The sequence below is a fragment of the Limulus polyphemus genome, unplaced genomic scaffold (assembly GCF_000517525.1).
Source record: "Limulus polyphemus unplaced genomic scaffold, Limulus_polyphemus-2.1.2 Scaffold1461, whole genome shotgun sequence".
NCBI classification, from domain to species: Eukaryota; Metazoa; Arthropoda; class Merostomata; order Xiphosura; family Limulidae; genus Limulus; species Limulus polyphemus.
In genome coordinates this window covers 116430-132659 of record NW_013667071.1, presented here as the reverse complement: position 1 = coordinate 132659, position 16230 = coordinate 116430, and the positions used below count along the sequence as shown (strand labels likewise).

Genomic DNA, 16230 nt, shown 5'->3' with positions numbered 1-16230 from the left:
AAGCTTCAATCCTTACCGCTGCATCCCACCTGGGATTGTGTCTTTCTTCCTCGGTGGGCAATACTCTTTCAGAACAGATGGTCTGCTATTCCTCCGTTTGGCCTTCGTGTCCGGGCACTACTGGCTGAATTGGGTCTGGCATTGGATGACATTGCTGTCCCCAGTGATCAGCCCACTCCACCGTGGCTTATTACCATCCCTTCCTGTGACTTTTCCTTGAGTCATCTGAGGAAGGCGGATACTCCCGACTGGAAGTACCATTTTCTTTTTGCTGAACATCTTCTGAGCCATGCTTCTCTTCCTATTTACACGGATGGTTCGAAATTGGGTGACTCTGTTCACTGCCGAGTTATATGCTATTTCTCTTGCCCTAGATCATGTAGAAGCTATGCAGTACAATAATTGTACTATTTACACTGATTCTCTTAGCTCTCTACTGGCCCTGGAATTGCCTAACGTTAGTTCTCACCCTGTTCTCGTCAATATTCAACACCGACTGTCCCAATTTTCTCTATCTTCTACTTCCATCCAGTTTTACTGGATACCTGGCCACGTTGGTATTCACGGGAATGAGCTCATTGACACTGCAGCTAAGTCCGTCTGATCTGGTGCCGTCACGGCCGTGCCTGTCCCGTACATGGACTACGGTTCTGTCTTCATGGCACGGCTTCATGCCAGTTGGCAATCGACTTGGGGTGAACAACGTCATAAGCTTTTCCAGATCAAACCTTCTGTTGGTCTTTGGCCGTCTTGCTTCCTTAAGGATCGGAAGTTGTCTTGGCAAGGCTACGCATTGGCCACAGTTTTTTAACCCATCGTTTTCTTTTATCCAGTATTGACCCACCAGTGTGTAGCCATTGTGACACTCAAGTCACGATAGCCCACATTTTACTGTTGTGCCATCGTTACGATCGTGAGCAGCGGCACCATTTTAGTCACTCATTTTCTAAGAGTTTACACCTGACGTTGGACAGTGTCATTGGTAACGGTGACACTGTCTGACTAAATTGTATTTTTAATTTTTTACACACTATAGGTCTTTTTAATTGTATACAAATCTTTTATCGACATATTTTGGTTTTAATTTGCTCTATTTTTTACATTTTATTCTAATTTACTATCACTGTTTTTACCGGTTGTTTGGCTCAGATAGCCTCGTTGCTTTGTGCCATAAAGCACCAAACAAACAACCAACCAACCAGATGATCACTTTAGATATTATATTGCATACAGAACAGAAATATGAGCTTGTTACAGTTTTCATCAAGTTCCAGCAATACTCGTACATTTAAAGAAAAAATGAAACTACATTACCCCTGATTAGTTTATAATTTTGAGGATCACAATAACACTGTCATGTTCCTGGTGTAGTTTTAAATCCCCAATGAGTAAATATGTTCCTACACCTGGTGGTCACTAGTAGAAATTGTTAAACAATTATAAAAAGTTGGGCAATTGCATATAGTTTGTGTACTATGTATAGCATTGTCATGTTAATGATTTGATATAAAGACTTCTTTACTAGAATATCGATTTTGGCATCAAAGTAGTGTATTTAGAAACTCCCAAATGAAAACTTGGATTTTTATAGTTATAAATATTGTTAAAGAACTGTTTTTCTTGGACTTTATCCTGTTTGTGTGTCTGTAAACTTAAAATTTATTGAATACTACTTCTACTAAATTTTCACCAAACTTGGTAGGAGTACCAGTATTTTATATAGTGTTAAACCTGTTTATCCTAGTTTTACACACACACATGCATGTGTATGTGTCAGATATCTTTGTAGGTGTGAAAGTGGCATAGAAGAATGTGTAAACAAACAGAAATCAGTGTTGTTGTGACCTTAGAAATGTGAAACCACTAAAGCTATGTAGATGATTCTAGAGAGTTTACAGCATATAAAATGCACCTATATAGCATTTAATGTTTACTCCAAATAATGTCAAACATAAAACATGAAATTAGCATAGCCAGAAAACTTATTTCAATGAAAATATCATACATGCAACATATTCAATCAAATTTGCATAACAAGAAAAAAACAAGCTTATTTTTCAAATGACAAGCATATTTTCATTGGTGTTCTTTGTGGATATCATTGTCCCCAGTGAATAAACTGTACTGGCCTGGTGTAGCAGAAGGAAAAAAAAAAGCCAGGGTGTCTTTTACATGCGAGTAGTTTAAGAACTGTTGCCTGTTGCAAATAGGAACTTTAATAGAGAAGTGTTCATGAAAATTCAGAAACACTTACTGCTTGCTTAGCAGTGAAGAACCAGGTAAACTGCTTAGCTATGCTGATGCTAATCATCTTGGATTATTATCATTATCTTTTATAAATTTTTTAATTAATTATAGGCTTGATCATATATTTTTGTGTAGATTAATTTTTATATTTTAATCTACAGTAATATGGGGGATCAATAGGTAGAAATTAACTTATGGGGGCAAAACTGAGATATGCATTTTCTTTAACTTCACATATTAGACAAGTTGGTTTTTAGGGGCTTTTTTCAGGAAAAAAGTTTCTTGTATGCCGTAAAATATGGTAATTAATACACTGACCTTTAAAATTCAGATTATTAAAATGCAATTGTAATTTGGTAGAGTAGGTTTTGGTGAGTTATTAGAAGAACTTTCAATCATCCTGAGGTATTCATTTTGAACTGTACTTGTAGTCTCAAAATTATGAAAATTGATTAAATATTTTAGTTTTTTCTCTCTTGTTTTTACTTTAACAGTGATTGTTGTGCTCTTCTGTATTACTTTACTGTCTTATCAGGAAAATGTCTTTTCATTGTTTAGAGCAGTATCAGCTTTCTCCTCCTCAACAGTATTATGTAAGCTGAGCTTTTGTTATTTATGAATCAAGTTGACATTCAAAGCTAGTATTGTGAATCTAATTGTTAGGTTACATTTGGATTTACCTTTCCATTACAGAATATAGTGCCTCTAGAGCTGTTCCTGATGTACGAAATTCAGAGTACCTTAACACCATTGGCAGTAAGCTAATGCCAGGGATTCATATACTGTGGACAGGTATAGTATATATTCTTTATACAAGCATAAGTTTTGGCTGTTGTGACAGCCATTCTTTTTACAATTACAAGACTAAAAAATATAATAATACCAAAAGCAGTACAAGCAACTTTACTTAAAACAAATTGAGTATTGTTAGTCTGTATTAATTATATTGGCTTTTCAATAGTTCAGTCCCATATTAATCCTTTTGTGATGGACTCTGTATAGCATACACAAGTTATATATATTTATACTATAACTCATAATGCAGTAAGTGTATCATTATAAAATTTTGTAGTCTTTTAGTAAAGATTACAAGTCTTTCCTACATAAAAAACAAAACAAAAAAACATTTTTAATGGAGTATTTTTATCATAAATTTGTTTGTAAAAATATTGAGTCTGTTTTGTTTGCAGTCCAAGTGCGAAGTGAATTTTATGTTATAACTAAAAAAACTTGTTTGTCTCAAAAAAAATTATATTTGAGATAAAACCTATATACATTTCAAACTTGTTTTCAGTAAAACTTTAAATTTTTTCTGTTATTTTCTCTACTCTTAACTCTATGGGATCTGTCAAATTGACCAGCCTTGTAACCACCATAAAAAAATTAGGAAATAATTTTAAAATGCTTTTTTTTTGTTCTAGAGTGACTACAAATTATAACACGAAAACACAAGTGTTTAGTCTAAATAGCTTAAATCTCGTAACATTATACATTTATATATATTTATTATTTTGACCTTTCAGCCATGCCTGGCTAACAGTACAGAAGTTACAATGACATGATGCATGTGCACTCGTGATACAGTATCCAATAATATAAAACTGGCCTTTGCAAAGTGACCTGTCTTGGCTTTTTTTTAGTGGACTAATATTTTGTAAAATATAGGCACATATCAATTATTATAGATTATATATTTATATACATTAATACTATTTACAAATATGTTCTTAAACTTGTTTTTCTTAAAACATAGAACAGTAAATAAAGAAGTAAAGCAAACAATTGTCTCTTCTAGTTATGACCTTTGCAATCATTTGTTGCTTATCATACATTGCAAAGCCTTATGAAATTTCCCACACGGAGGATGTGAAAAGAAAATTTTTTTTAGGTTTTATATATACATTTTAAATAACCAAAAAAAATCATAAGTTACTATATCGATACCATAGAATTCCATTATAATTTATGAAGTTTAGTAATGAGATAGCATCCTAACACCTGAACTAGGGGGACATTATAAGCTTTCAATTGGTTATTCATGTCACATATAGAAGTGAGTGTATAAAAGGGGAGTGTTTACAAAAATGGAAAGAGGTGGGCCGCTGTGTTTAATTCAGTGCATGAGCGATATCTTTGCAAATAAAAAAGATAGGTTCTTATTTTATAATCTAGCTTGTCACTATTGGTAATTTGAGTTTCTGAAAACTATATACTTAATGTTTTGACTTCACAAACATCTAATTTGAGCTAGTGCTCTTTTCAACGTACCACGTGACACACAAACTTTGATGTTTATCTGTGTTTTTTAATATTTGCTTTTAAATTAAGAAACTGAGTAATATATAATACTAAAATTTGAATTATAGTCCAAAATTTTACATCAAAGTTACCGACATAAATTCGTGAAATATTAGTTCAATAAAATTTTGAATGCAAGTCAACAAACAAGATGACATGGCATTTCACCTGTGACCAGTCTTGAAAGGGTTAAACAAGATGACATGGCATTTCACCTGTGACCAGTCTTGAAAGGGTTAAACAAGATGACATGGCATTTCACCTGTGACCAGTCTTGAAAGGGTTAATTTGTTTTATAATTATTAACATTTTATCGTTGTGATTTGATTTCCATACATTTTTTGTGCACTAAAGCAATTACATAATATAAACACACAAACCTCTGTGATTAATCGTGTACAATGGAACATCATCACTCAACACTATAGGCCTGTGTGCTCACCAACCTAAAATATCTTCTCTTGACTTCTTATTGTCAAGAAATATTTCTATACCTTTCAAAGGAAAATTGTATAATACAGTAACATAATAATAATAATAATAAAAAAATATAAAAAAAAAAACATTTCCAAAAACAGTAAAAATATTCCTTCATCTTTAATTATCTAGAAACTTATTTCTAAGAACACTGTTCATTCTTTAAGAGAGGTATAAAAGTTTTGTTACAAATGATCATCAAGTTTTTATAATTTTTGAAACTAAAATGTCCATGTCTCATTGATATTTAGCTGTGAGGTGTGTGTGATTTGAATGCTCAATTGTGAATATATCTGTACGAGTTACAAGCATGTGAATTCAATACAAAAAATCACAACTCGGTTCATACTGGCTCTATATGCTGGAAAAATGTGTAATTTTTATAATTCTACATAGTTTGTTGGCAGACACCAATATGAGCTATGATTGCAGTATGTAAAACGAACAAAAAAGTGATAGTACGCATTTCACCCCCCACCCCCAACAGGTGCTACAGATAAAAATTGTTTTATCATCATTTGATGTACTATTTTCTGACTAAAGTTACAGAAATAGATGAGAATTGTATTTTTAAGTTAATTTGCAGTATTGACATCCAAACTTGTTCTGAACATTATGTATGTTCATGCAGTCCTAAATAAAAAATAAGGAAATATTGATTTCTAGAATTATGCTTAAACGTTTATTTAGAGTAATATACACTAAAATAATTTTCTTTGTATGCCTATAGGACCAAAAGTCATTTCAAAAGTAATCAGCATTGAATCAATCTTGGAGTTGTCAGAAGTGCTGAAGAGACCACCAATAATATGGGATAATCTTCATGCAAATGATTATGACCAGAAGAGAGTTTTTCTTGGCCCCTATAGTGGTCGGTCAACTGATCTTATTCCAAATCTTCATGGAGTATTGACAAATCCTAATTGTGAATATGAAACAAACTTTATTCCCATTCAGACTTTAGCTATGTGGAGTAAATGTAATCAGGATGGAAAAAGAGAGCTATCAACAAGTGAGTATAAATTAGAAATTACCATCTGTGTCCTTTAATCACTGAGTTATCCATGTTCATGTAACTCTTTTGCTACAAGGTCGGTTAATTCAACCGACCTTGTAAACATGATAGTTTCCATACTATAACTTTTGATACACTTTGTGTATCGCCACAAAATTTGGCAGACTTCAATTAACATTACATTGTACACAAAAAAAAAAATAATTAAGGGAGTATGTATGTGTGTGTGTATATTCACGCACGCATGCACACACACACACACTAGCTTCTGTATACTAGTTTGATCGCTTTTCTTCGTCTCAAATATTATTTGTGTAATCTCTTAAACCTAAATAAATTTCAAACTTTTTTTTTCCCAGTAAAACTATATTTCCTGTTATTTTCTCGACCATAACTTTATACGAGGTTGGTCAGCTTGACTGTCTTCATAACCACCAAGAATGAAAATAAAAAAATAAATCTAAAATACTTTTTTTTGTCTTTTTAGAATCACTTCAAATTGTAATATGAAACTACATTTGTTATCCTAAATAGCTTTAAACTCATAACAGTGTACATCTCTTCACACTTATATTTTATTGTTTTATTGCCCTTTGAACCTTGTCTTACTACTATTCCAGTCATTATAAGTTGTAAATCACTTGGTGGACGTGCAGCTCATTTTAAACTATCAAATTACAATATGCATGAGCTACTCATGAACGTACCTCGAACATTTATTATTTATTTCACCTAATCTAACCTTAACTAATACAAGTTTCCTATTTTTACATTTGAGTTACTTTTATAATAATAAATAATGAATACAAGTGAAAAACAAGAAAAAAGTACTTATCTGGATCTTTCTTTTTGTTGTCACCTGTCAATGACACTTAACCTTACTTTTTTATATTAAGGGTACTGCTGCACTAAATATTTTTTTATTTAGTTAAAAAATGCACCAAAGAACACAGAATAATAACATGCAAAAAGGAAATAAAGAGCCATTAAAAATTCATCTAAGCTGTGGGAATCAAGCTTGAACTGAAAGAGAAATTGTCAATTCTCTTTACAGAAAATAAACATAATACATCATTTTATAGATGAAAACCTTGGCTTTGTGTTGGTTATAAATAATATAATATTGAATGTTGGAGAGAACTGTTGGCAATTTCTGAAAGAGACAATTTGACAGGTGAGTGTGGCAAGAGGGCTCTGGTTGTCTATTTCATGGCTATGTAACTAAATAACATAGAAAACTATGAAAATTATACTTTGCCTGGGTGGTGACAACATTATAACGAGTAATTTACTTTAAATTTCATACTTCTGGTAGGAGTGGTAAATAAATGTGAGAAGAGGGATTGCCTAGAGAGCAAATGTCACAATTCTCACACCAGGAGAAATTCTAGATTTTATTTTAATATTGCCTTGTAAAAGTACGAACTTAACTTATATAATATTAAAATATGAATTATTAGCTACATTTTTATGGTATATTTATTGGTATACCATGAAAAAGTAATAGTTTTAATTAACCCACTAACTGTGGCTACTCTATACGTTCACTGAATTTTTGTAAGATGTACATCATATACAGCACACACAAAAAGGTACCTATGGGGGTAGGTGTTATGTTTTGATAAATGAATATTTTTTGGGTTTAAAAGAAACAGTTTAGTTATTTAAATACATTATCTAAACATTGTTTTATTGATAGTTTTGTCTTGCTTGCAGTTGGCCATACTTGTTAATATTGCATATTTTATTAACAAGAATTGTGTATCATGGGAATAAAACTGCAGAGAAAAATCAGCATGTGAATCAGTATTGACCTTAAGTGTAGTGTTGTTAAATGTTAAGATTTAATGTCTCACCAAGTCTATTATAATATTTCTTTAATGTAAAACTATAAATATTCCATTTGTGTAAAAATGTTAAATGTTGTTTCTTTTACTGTGCCTGTGGAAGCTGCAATCCATTTGCAACAGAGTAATAATGTATGGTGGTGTGAATAGTTTCTTTAGAGGAAAGTTGAATAGATAACTTGATGAGCTACCCTTTTTTAACTCCTCACTTGATCCATTGTTTCACCTGAAATTGACAAAATGGTTAGATTGCTTATAATTCAATCTTGCTTTATGCTCTGTATCTCATTATTACTGAAATTATTAACTAGTAAGTCAGGGGTTTCCTTTTTTTCACTTGTGACTCCTTAAGCCACTTACTTTGATTTGCATGACATCCCTGCTGCTACATGCAATATATTTTTTTATGTTCTTAATTGTTCTTCATTTGGTGAAACTCTCACAACATGCCAAGTAACTTGCTGCAACACAGTTTGGAAAGCACTGTAGTATATAGTATTGTTTATTGTGGGATTATTTGATCAAGCTAACAAATATAAATATAGAAAAACATTTCTTTTGATTCTTAGATGATTCTGTATCAGCTGATATCAAGTTGGAAACTGAGAATGAAAATGGATCAGTTGAAGATGTACCATCTCACCTTTCTCCTGATACCTATCATCCATCTCAAGCACTTAAGGTCGCTATAAAAGAGTGGCTGAATGAATTTTATGTTTCTAAAAATGCTTATGGCAGAGTTGTGCCTGGTCCATTTCTGCCATCTCCTGTCCCATCATGCCCACCTTGTCCTCCATCCACTTTAGTGAATCCTTGCCCACCAACTCCAACCATTAATACTTGTGTTGGAGTAACTATGACTACTAGTGTTCCTTGTCAGCAAGTACCATTTGGTGGAAACCCCAGTAATCCACTTGAAGGAGATCCTTCTGCCTTTCAACCCTTAACCAACGACCTCATGAACTCACTGGTTTCTGGAAACTTACCTCCATTACTTCAGGCAGACACCAAGAATGATGTAATCCTTGAACCCATGGACTGTAATCCATCTCCTAGATCTTCTGAATGCATGCAGGAGCGGATAACAGAAAAAGACAAGCAAGAGCCTGAAAATATTGTTACTTCAACAGTATGTACCAAAGACAGTGGAAAGCCAGTGGATGGCACTGAAGAAATGATAACAGAATCAACAGACATAAGCAACTCTAGAAAAGAAGAGGAAGTTAAGCAGCTAACCAAGGATGATGTCTCTCTCTTAGTAGACCTATTCTATTTACCATTTGGACATGGAAGCCATGGGTTGCAGCTTCTACAGGAATTTTTCTTTCTTAAAACCAATGGACATATTGTTTCTGAACACAGAAAGAAGAGTCATGATAAACCACAAACTCCTGAAATAGAAGAATGGTATCAGCGAGCTGCTAAGTTTGATGATATGACCAAGAATCTATCTAGACTGTTGATGAGACTTACATTTATCCCAAACAGATCACTCCTTTATGACCTTTATCCTTACTTGTGGGATATAAAAGGAGTGGTCTCATTGTTGAATTCTTACCTAAAGTGGCTCGGTAAGTATCTAAATTAAGATGGAATGGTATGTCACCTTCACCTTGAAGCTGTCTTAAAGGCACATCTTACCACCAGTGGCTTTTTCCCAAATCGGTAATTGATAATCTTGGATTTGTCAAGAGATGCAAATGTAAGAATTGTTATTGAAGGTAATGAATGCAAATTTTTGACAGTTTAAATAAATTTGATGCACCTTTGTTTACTTCCACCTTAAGATTTGTTAATTTCCTGGTTTCAAAAAAGTGAAGTAAATCATTTGTATCTTCTGAAACGATTCTTGCATTTTCTCACTTGTTTTTAATTTGTTAACGAATCTAAGATTGGATTAATTGCTTTTTTGGGAGGCAACCTGAAACTATCTTATTGAGTGGTTTAATTATATCACTGCTATATTGGGCATTAAGAATGTTGATTGTATCTTTGTATAACTGTTAAGAAAATTCTGATGCAAAAGCATTTATTAAGAATATAAATGAATTCTTAACCTCTTCAATCTGAAATATAAGATTAACATATGCATTAGGAGGAAAGTAAGTCTACAGCAATTTTAAATAAATGCAACAATTAATAAACAGTTGAAGTGAAATGCAGCCTTGGACAGCTTTTTGGGGGACTTGTTCTTTATGATTATATTTAAAGTAAGAAGTGTTGATTAGTGATTAAAAATTTGATATATATATATATATACATATATAAACAATAATAAAAACTTATTACCACAGAAAGTAATGAATCTTTTTGTTTCTTTTTTGGTCTGTAGCCCTTGGAAGAGTACCCCCAGCAGTGCCAGGTTTCATTCCTCCAACATGTACATGTATGCATCAACTACATTTGTCTTTTCAGTCTTGAAAAATCTGGTAACATGGTTTGTTTTTGTGGGTAGGTAGTAGATGCTGCGCTGCGATTGCAGTGTGAAGAAAAAGCTGCGACAGACTAATGTATTTTGACGATTCCAGCAGGGAAAATTTGCTACCAAGCATCACTTGACAGCTGTTTGGAAGAAGGCTGTTAATTTTATCTTTTCAGTTCTCAAGAGAAAATTAAAATTGTTTTATGTTGGTAGGTAGTAATCGAGCCTACTTGTTGCGCTGCGTTGATGTGCGAATAACTAACGTACTTTAGCACTCATGTAGGAAATGTGAAACATTTAACTGATCACAACATTAAAGAAGATGTCTGCTATCAACTACCTTCTCACTTTATTTTTTCACAGTGAGGTTTTGTCATCTTTTTTTTTTTTTTTTTGTTTTGTTTGTTTGAGAATGTAAAGAGAACTATTTCCAATGAGCAGAGATGAAATGTTAGTCATTCATTTTTATTCTGGCACAAATAGATTAAATAAGTAGTTTTTGCTTTTGTCCAAATTATTTAGTTTGGGCTGAATATCTTCAGTTGAATAAACATATTTGAAAATTGTGTAGTTAATTTAAAATGCCTATTTGTGACAGAATAGATATGGGCAGGGAAAATGAGGATTTTTGTTAGCAGGAGGAAATGTTTTGGTGCAGCAAGTATATGAGGAAATGGTGTTTTACATTGGTGAAAAATAATAAATAACATTTATAAGAAAATTTAAGTTTGTTTCAAATAACTTAAACTTAGGCCTTTTTTTTATTCCTTTTTTTTTTTTTTTTGTTGTTCAAAGAAGTGTGTTAAATTTCCATGCAAAGTTATATTGGGATTTTGGAAAGAACCATGACTCCTGTGATACAAAACCTCTTTTTGCTGTTTAAGATAACATTCTTTTTTGGCAATATTTTAGCTATTGTTTATGGTGATTGTGCATGTGCAGTAGTTAAAGCATGAAGTAGCCAAGCATCTTTAAACAGTAGTTTGGTTCTGGTGAAAACTTGATAAATTTACTGCAGATGCACAGTTTGTGTGTGTGTGTGTGTGTTTTCACAGGGAATAACGTAGGGAATGAAATTTGTTACTACTAATGATTTTTTTATATTGAACTTTTAGGGTTTTCCAAAGGTTATAAAGAAGCATTCATGAGTGGTGATCAAGAACCATGGTTATTCAGAGGGGGCCTTACAGCTGAATTACAAGTATGTATGTTGACAGAAAGGGGGAGGGGATGCAGCATCCATGGACTTTTAAATCATTTGTGCTTAAATACTTGTAGGCATGCTTAAATATACCAGATGTAAACACACAACCCTTGAATATTTGTGTGTCATACTGGTTTAGTTCTGTGATTGTAATTTTGTATGTAAGAAATCATATTCATTGTTCTTTGCAGCACCTAAGGTAATCAATTTGAAGGATAAAAATCAAGCAGGCTTTTTTGTTGTTACTATTTTTTAATATGCCAGTGTTTTTCCTCTAGATGGTTTATCTGCGGTGTTGGTTATAAATATAGATATGTACTGTGAAATATAGAGGTTTTCACTTACATTAATAACCGTAAGTAAATAGTTATTTTTAATAAGAAAATTAAGTTAATTGGTTTTTAATGTCTCAAGACAAAAATCATTGCATTTAAATTACAGTGGAAAAATTTAAATGAAGTTTAAAGAATATAAGTATGTTTATCAACAACACATAGTTACATCCATTAATGTGAAATTGTGTTAGTTTTATTTTTAACATTTCGCTTTCTGACTTGTTTTTGATTACTTAATCTTAATATTTGTGACATGTTCAACTGCAGGTTTTATTTTTTTTCTTGTACAGTGTCAATTTTTATAATACGGGGTGTGTGTGAAATTAGAATTTGAAATCTACATTTTGTCTATATATGTTGGGCTGAACAGTAAGAAAACTTCATTTGAAGTGTATGTAGTGAACCATCAAATTTGAATTAATGTTTATTTCATTTTTGTTTTGGTTGGTCAGTGGTAGTTTTAAGGCTATTCTTTCTTAGACGTATCCAGGAGATAAGTTTTATACACTAATATTAATATGTAACCCTGGGATATATGTGGTATCAACTGGTAGCACTTCTGAAGCATTGTAAACTGACAGGTCTAACATTTCTCATTAAAAAAAAGTATCATAAGATTACATGATTCTACACATTTATTTTGGTGTGTTCCATTGTGAAGTTGAAGGTGGTATGTAGAAGTAACATTTTTGATATTTCTTTTGTCTTTCATAAGTCACTGTCCAGAAGCCCTTTTTCTTAATATTAGACTTGTTGGTTTGCATTGCTTTGCCTACTTTGAAGTTCATAATTTTATTTTTTCTAGTGTTGTGTTTGTTGGAATTACATATTTTAGTTACTCAGTTGTTTTTTAACCATTTCACTGCAACTGGGATCTATATTTCCCAGTGCACTGTGAAATATATGCCCCAGCCATAGTGAAAGGGTTAAGCTTTACATTAAACTGGATACTTTTATGGTTATAATTTTTTAGTCTATACTTTGAAAGGAGATTATACGAGAGGAAAATTTTAGGAATTTTAGTATGTTTAAGGTACAGTAGTTTTATTCTGTGTTAGTTAATGTGTTTTAGATATCAAAATAATTCAAATAAGTCATGCGGTGTTTTGCAGAATTTTTTTGACAATATTGTAAAATTACCTAAATGTTTTAGTACTACCACAAAGTAATATACAAAGCTTTTTTTGGAACATTAGATAGCAAATAAACTTGTATATAAGCATTTTAGTTTTGTGTATTGAATGTTAATTGAAAAGAAACTTTTGTTTTAATAGAAATTTATTACAGCTTCGCAGTAACTTTCATAATTTTTTGAATGAGATTAATTTGCACTTCCGTGTAAATCACATGGGAGCATGAAATTCAAAAATTTCATTTTAAGGTGAAATTGTGTAGGTTTTAATAACTCATTTTTTCTAGTACATCAAAATATTCATGTTGAAGAGGGGGGGGGCTATCATATTTGAAACTTTATAATTTTCATTTTTCCAGAAGTAAGAAAAATATATTAAATTCTGCTTTTTCTTTTTTTACAGGATTTATGATTGCTAACATGAAAAGGGTTAAGAGAAACAGTGTTTATGCAAGATTTTTTTTTTTTTTATGTACTAATATATCTGAACCTCCTTCTGTAAATTTTAGAGATTGCTGCCACTTGAGAGTGTTACAGACTTGTTTTTGTACAAACCACCAGAACCTCCTAGTGCCAAAGTGTACACTATACGTCCATATCTGACAAGCGATGAGGTATGTTTGAAAAAAAAAGTTTTACATTAGAATACATTTTCTATTATTTAAGGGGATGGGTGCATAATATATTTCACACCAGTTTGTATTTCAGAACTAGATGTTTCTATGGGGTTACTAAACTGGTTTTCAAATTCTTATTATAGTTTTCTGTGTCGTTACAATGAAATTTAACAAAAACTATTCAATTCAGGCTACCTAAATTGTAGAAGAATTAAATATTAAAATTTTTTATAGGTTCTAATTGCACTTTAGGTATGCATGAAATAAAAATAATTGAAATATAATTGCATTTAAGTTTGTATTGATGTTGTATTGTTTTTTTTACATGTATGGTAGGCAGCTGTCTATGAAGTGTGTCGAAAAACGTGTGATGATGGGCTGGATGGAAGTGATGTATTCCCTGATTCTCCTGATCTTATTGGTGGGAAGTAAGTTGATTGATGTAGTAATTTCTAATAGCACAGTTAAATTAGGTAATGTTCTAATACTGTAATAGTTTCTAATATCTTTGTGATTGTTTTTTAGACAATAATAAGTAACTTTGTTAAATAGAATACAATCTGCTAAATTGTTTCATATAACAGGTGTCTAATAACTCAGCTTCACAAGGTTTTCTCTTTCAAGTTGTTTTATGTATGTTTACTTTTTTAACAAGTTATGTTCTGCTAAAATATTTTTCATATATTTTAAAATGTATTTGTTAAAGGTGTTTATATTAACTTTGGTAGACAGCAAAAATATATGTGTGAAACTAGTGATTTTCTTAGATTTTTTTTATATATTGCTTGGTGATTAGAAGTATGGTTTTGAGAGAGATTTTGTATTTAAAACTGAAATATTAAAATTTTTTGCACATTTTTTATCAGTGAAATGCCAAGTTTGTAAAGGGCAATTATAAGAACAGTATTTTAACCATACCGTCACAGGTCGAAGGCCATGTCATCATGTATATTTGCAAGTACCCAGTAATTATGAAGTGGAATGGGCTTGTAATGTTCTAATAATATATTAATTTCCTTCCTTTGAAAGGACTGTTACATGATCTGCTAGTTAAAAATTACCTTTGGTGGTATTGCATTATTGGATAATCAGGGATTTACTGTAGATCAATTATATAGATGCTAAACCTTTTACCTGTGGCACCATGGTTCATACTTGTAGTAACTTTCAGCTGGAGTTACCCTCCATATATTTTATCCTGGTGTTTTTTTCATCTTAGAATATTAATTACCATTATTGATACTTTATGAAGGCTTGTTGGAGCATTCCTTTGTATAAGTCCAGAATACTGCTTTGTGGTAGAAGATGAAGATGGAGTTTGTGGCTATGCCCTAGCTGCTTTAGATGCTCAACAATTCCTTAAGAAGACTGAAATTGCTTGGATTCCAGAGCTGTGTAGGAAATACCCAAAACCAAAGAAGGAAGATGGAAATATGCTAACTCCTGCTGAGGTAGACTTATTCAGTTAAGGTTTATTAAGAGTATAAATAACTTGTCATTTGTTGTAAGTTAGATTGTAATGGTTTACATGATACCTGGTGCTTTCACTTCCATTGTCTTGAAAAGTTTTTTTTTTTTCTGTTTTTAACAAAATTTAAAGTGGCATGACATAGTAATTTGACAAATTTAGTTCAGTACATAAATAATGAATTGCTACAAAATGACTAGTAAAGCAGTGTTCTCATTGATAGAAGCATTGATGCAGTGTAATTGTTAGCTATAATTTGTATATAATGCTTATACTATACTGACACAGAAGTCAGTAAATTTTATTGATTTTGTGAGAATACCCATAAAAAACAAAGATTAAAAAATTATATATACACACCAAAATTATTAAATATTTTCTGTGATAATTGTTGGGTTTTTCTTGTCTATTTGCTATCAGGGGCTCTTGTTCATTTACTGCCAAGGGGCCTTGTTGACGATTTACTAATCAAGGGTCCCTTTTTCTTAATTTAGTATCATGAGACACGAAAGGGCCACTTGCCAAAAATTGATGAGGCATATGATTCATGGCTAAGACATTGTTATTATACACTTGTATGCTTATAAAAATGAGTGTGTGGATTCTGCCAACCATTTTTGCCTTTGAATATTAATAAAGGTGTGCCAGCCCTGACTATTATTGAAGGTGTCTATCCACTGAAAAAAAAAACGAACTTGTAAATATATGATTGCACCTTCAGTAGGCTAGTTATGACAGACCACTATTCTGTTGTAACTGGTGCTGGCAAGAAAAACTTGTTTGATTATTTGAAAAATCTACTGTATATAGACAAAGTAAAGTTGTGCAGTGAAAAGCCCTCTGTATTGGAAAACACAAATAAGTGAAAAGAGGTATTTTACAATTTAAGTTTTAGTTAATGTGTAATAATAACAAAATTGTCAGAAAAAAATTTATCTTTTAAATTTGATATGATGTGTTAGTCATTTGTTTTGTAGAGCATCCACAATTTCATGTAATTTATCGTTTGACTTAGCTAGAGAAGTTCTTAGTTTGGCCCCAAATTTTCAAATCAAATGAGCCAAATTGCTACAGATTTTCAAAAAAGTCAGCTTAGACCATGAGTTTTTACATTAGGTCTTGTGTATATAAAATGTTCTCAGAATTAGAAAGTTCGGGTTTCATTGAA

General features: G+C 31.9%; 1 protein-coding gene across 2 annotated transcripts in view; it reads left to right on the top strand.

The window, feature by feature from the left end:
• The window catches only part of LOC106463687 (protein O-GlcNAcase-like), a 38258-nt gene that overhangs the window by 19493 nt on the left and 2535 nt on the right, over positions 1-16230 (top strand). The window contains exons 6-13 of one of the 2 annotated variants that reach the window (XM_013923746.2): positions 2941-3039; positions 5753-6034; positions 8454-9455; positions 10217-10270; positions 11422-11507; positions 13487-13591; positions 13931-14022; positions 14847-15045. In XM_013923746.2, coding sequence (XP_013779200.1) covers positions 2941-3039; positions 5753-6034; positions 8454-9455; positions 10217-10270; positions 11422-11507; positions 13487-13591; positions 13931-14022; positions 14847-15045 — 1919 coding nt within the window. The remainder of the gene's footprint in view (positions 1-2940; positions 3040-5752; positions 6035-8453; positions 9456-10216; positions 10271-11421; positions 11508-13486; positions 13592-13930; positions 14023-14846; positions 15046-16230) is intronic. The other variant, XM_013923747.2, reaches the window with a different exon arrangement.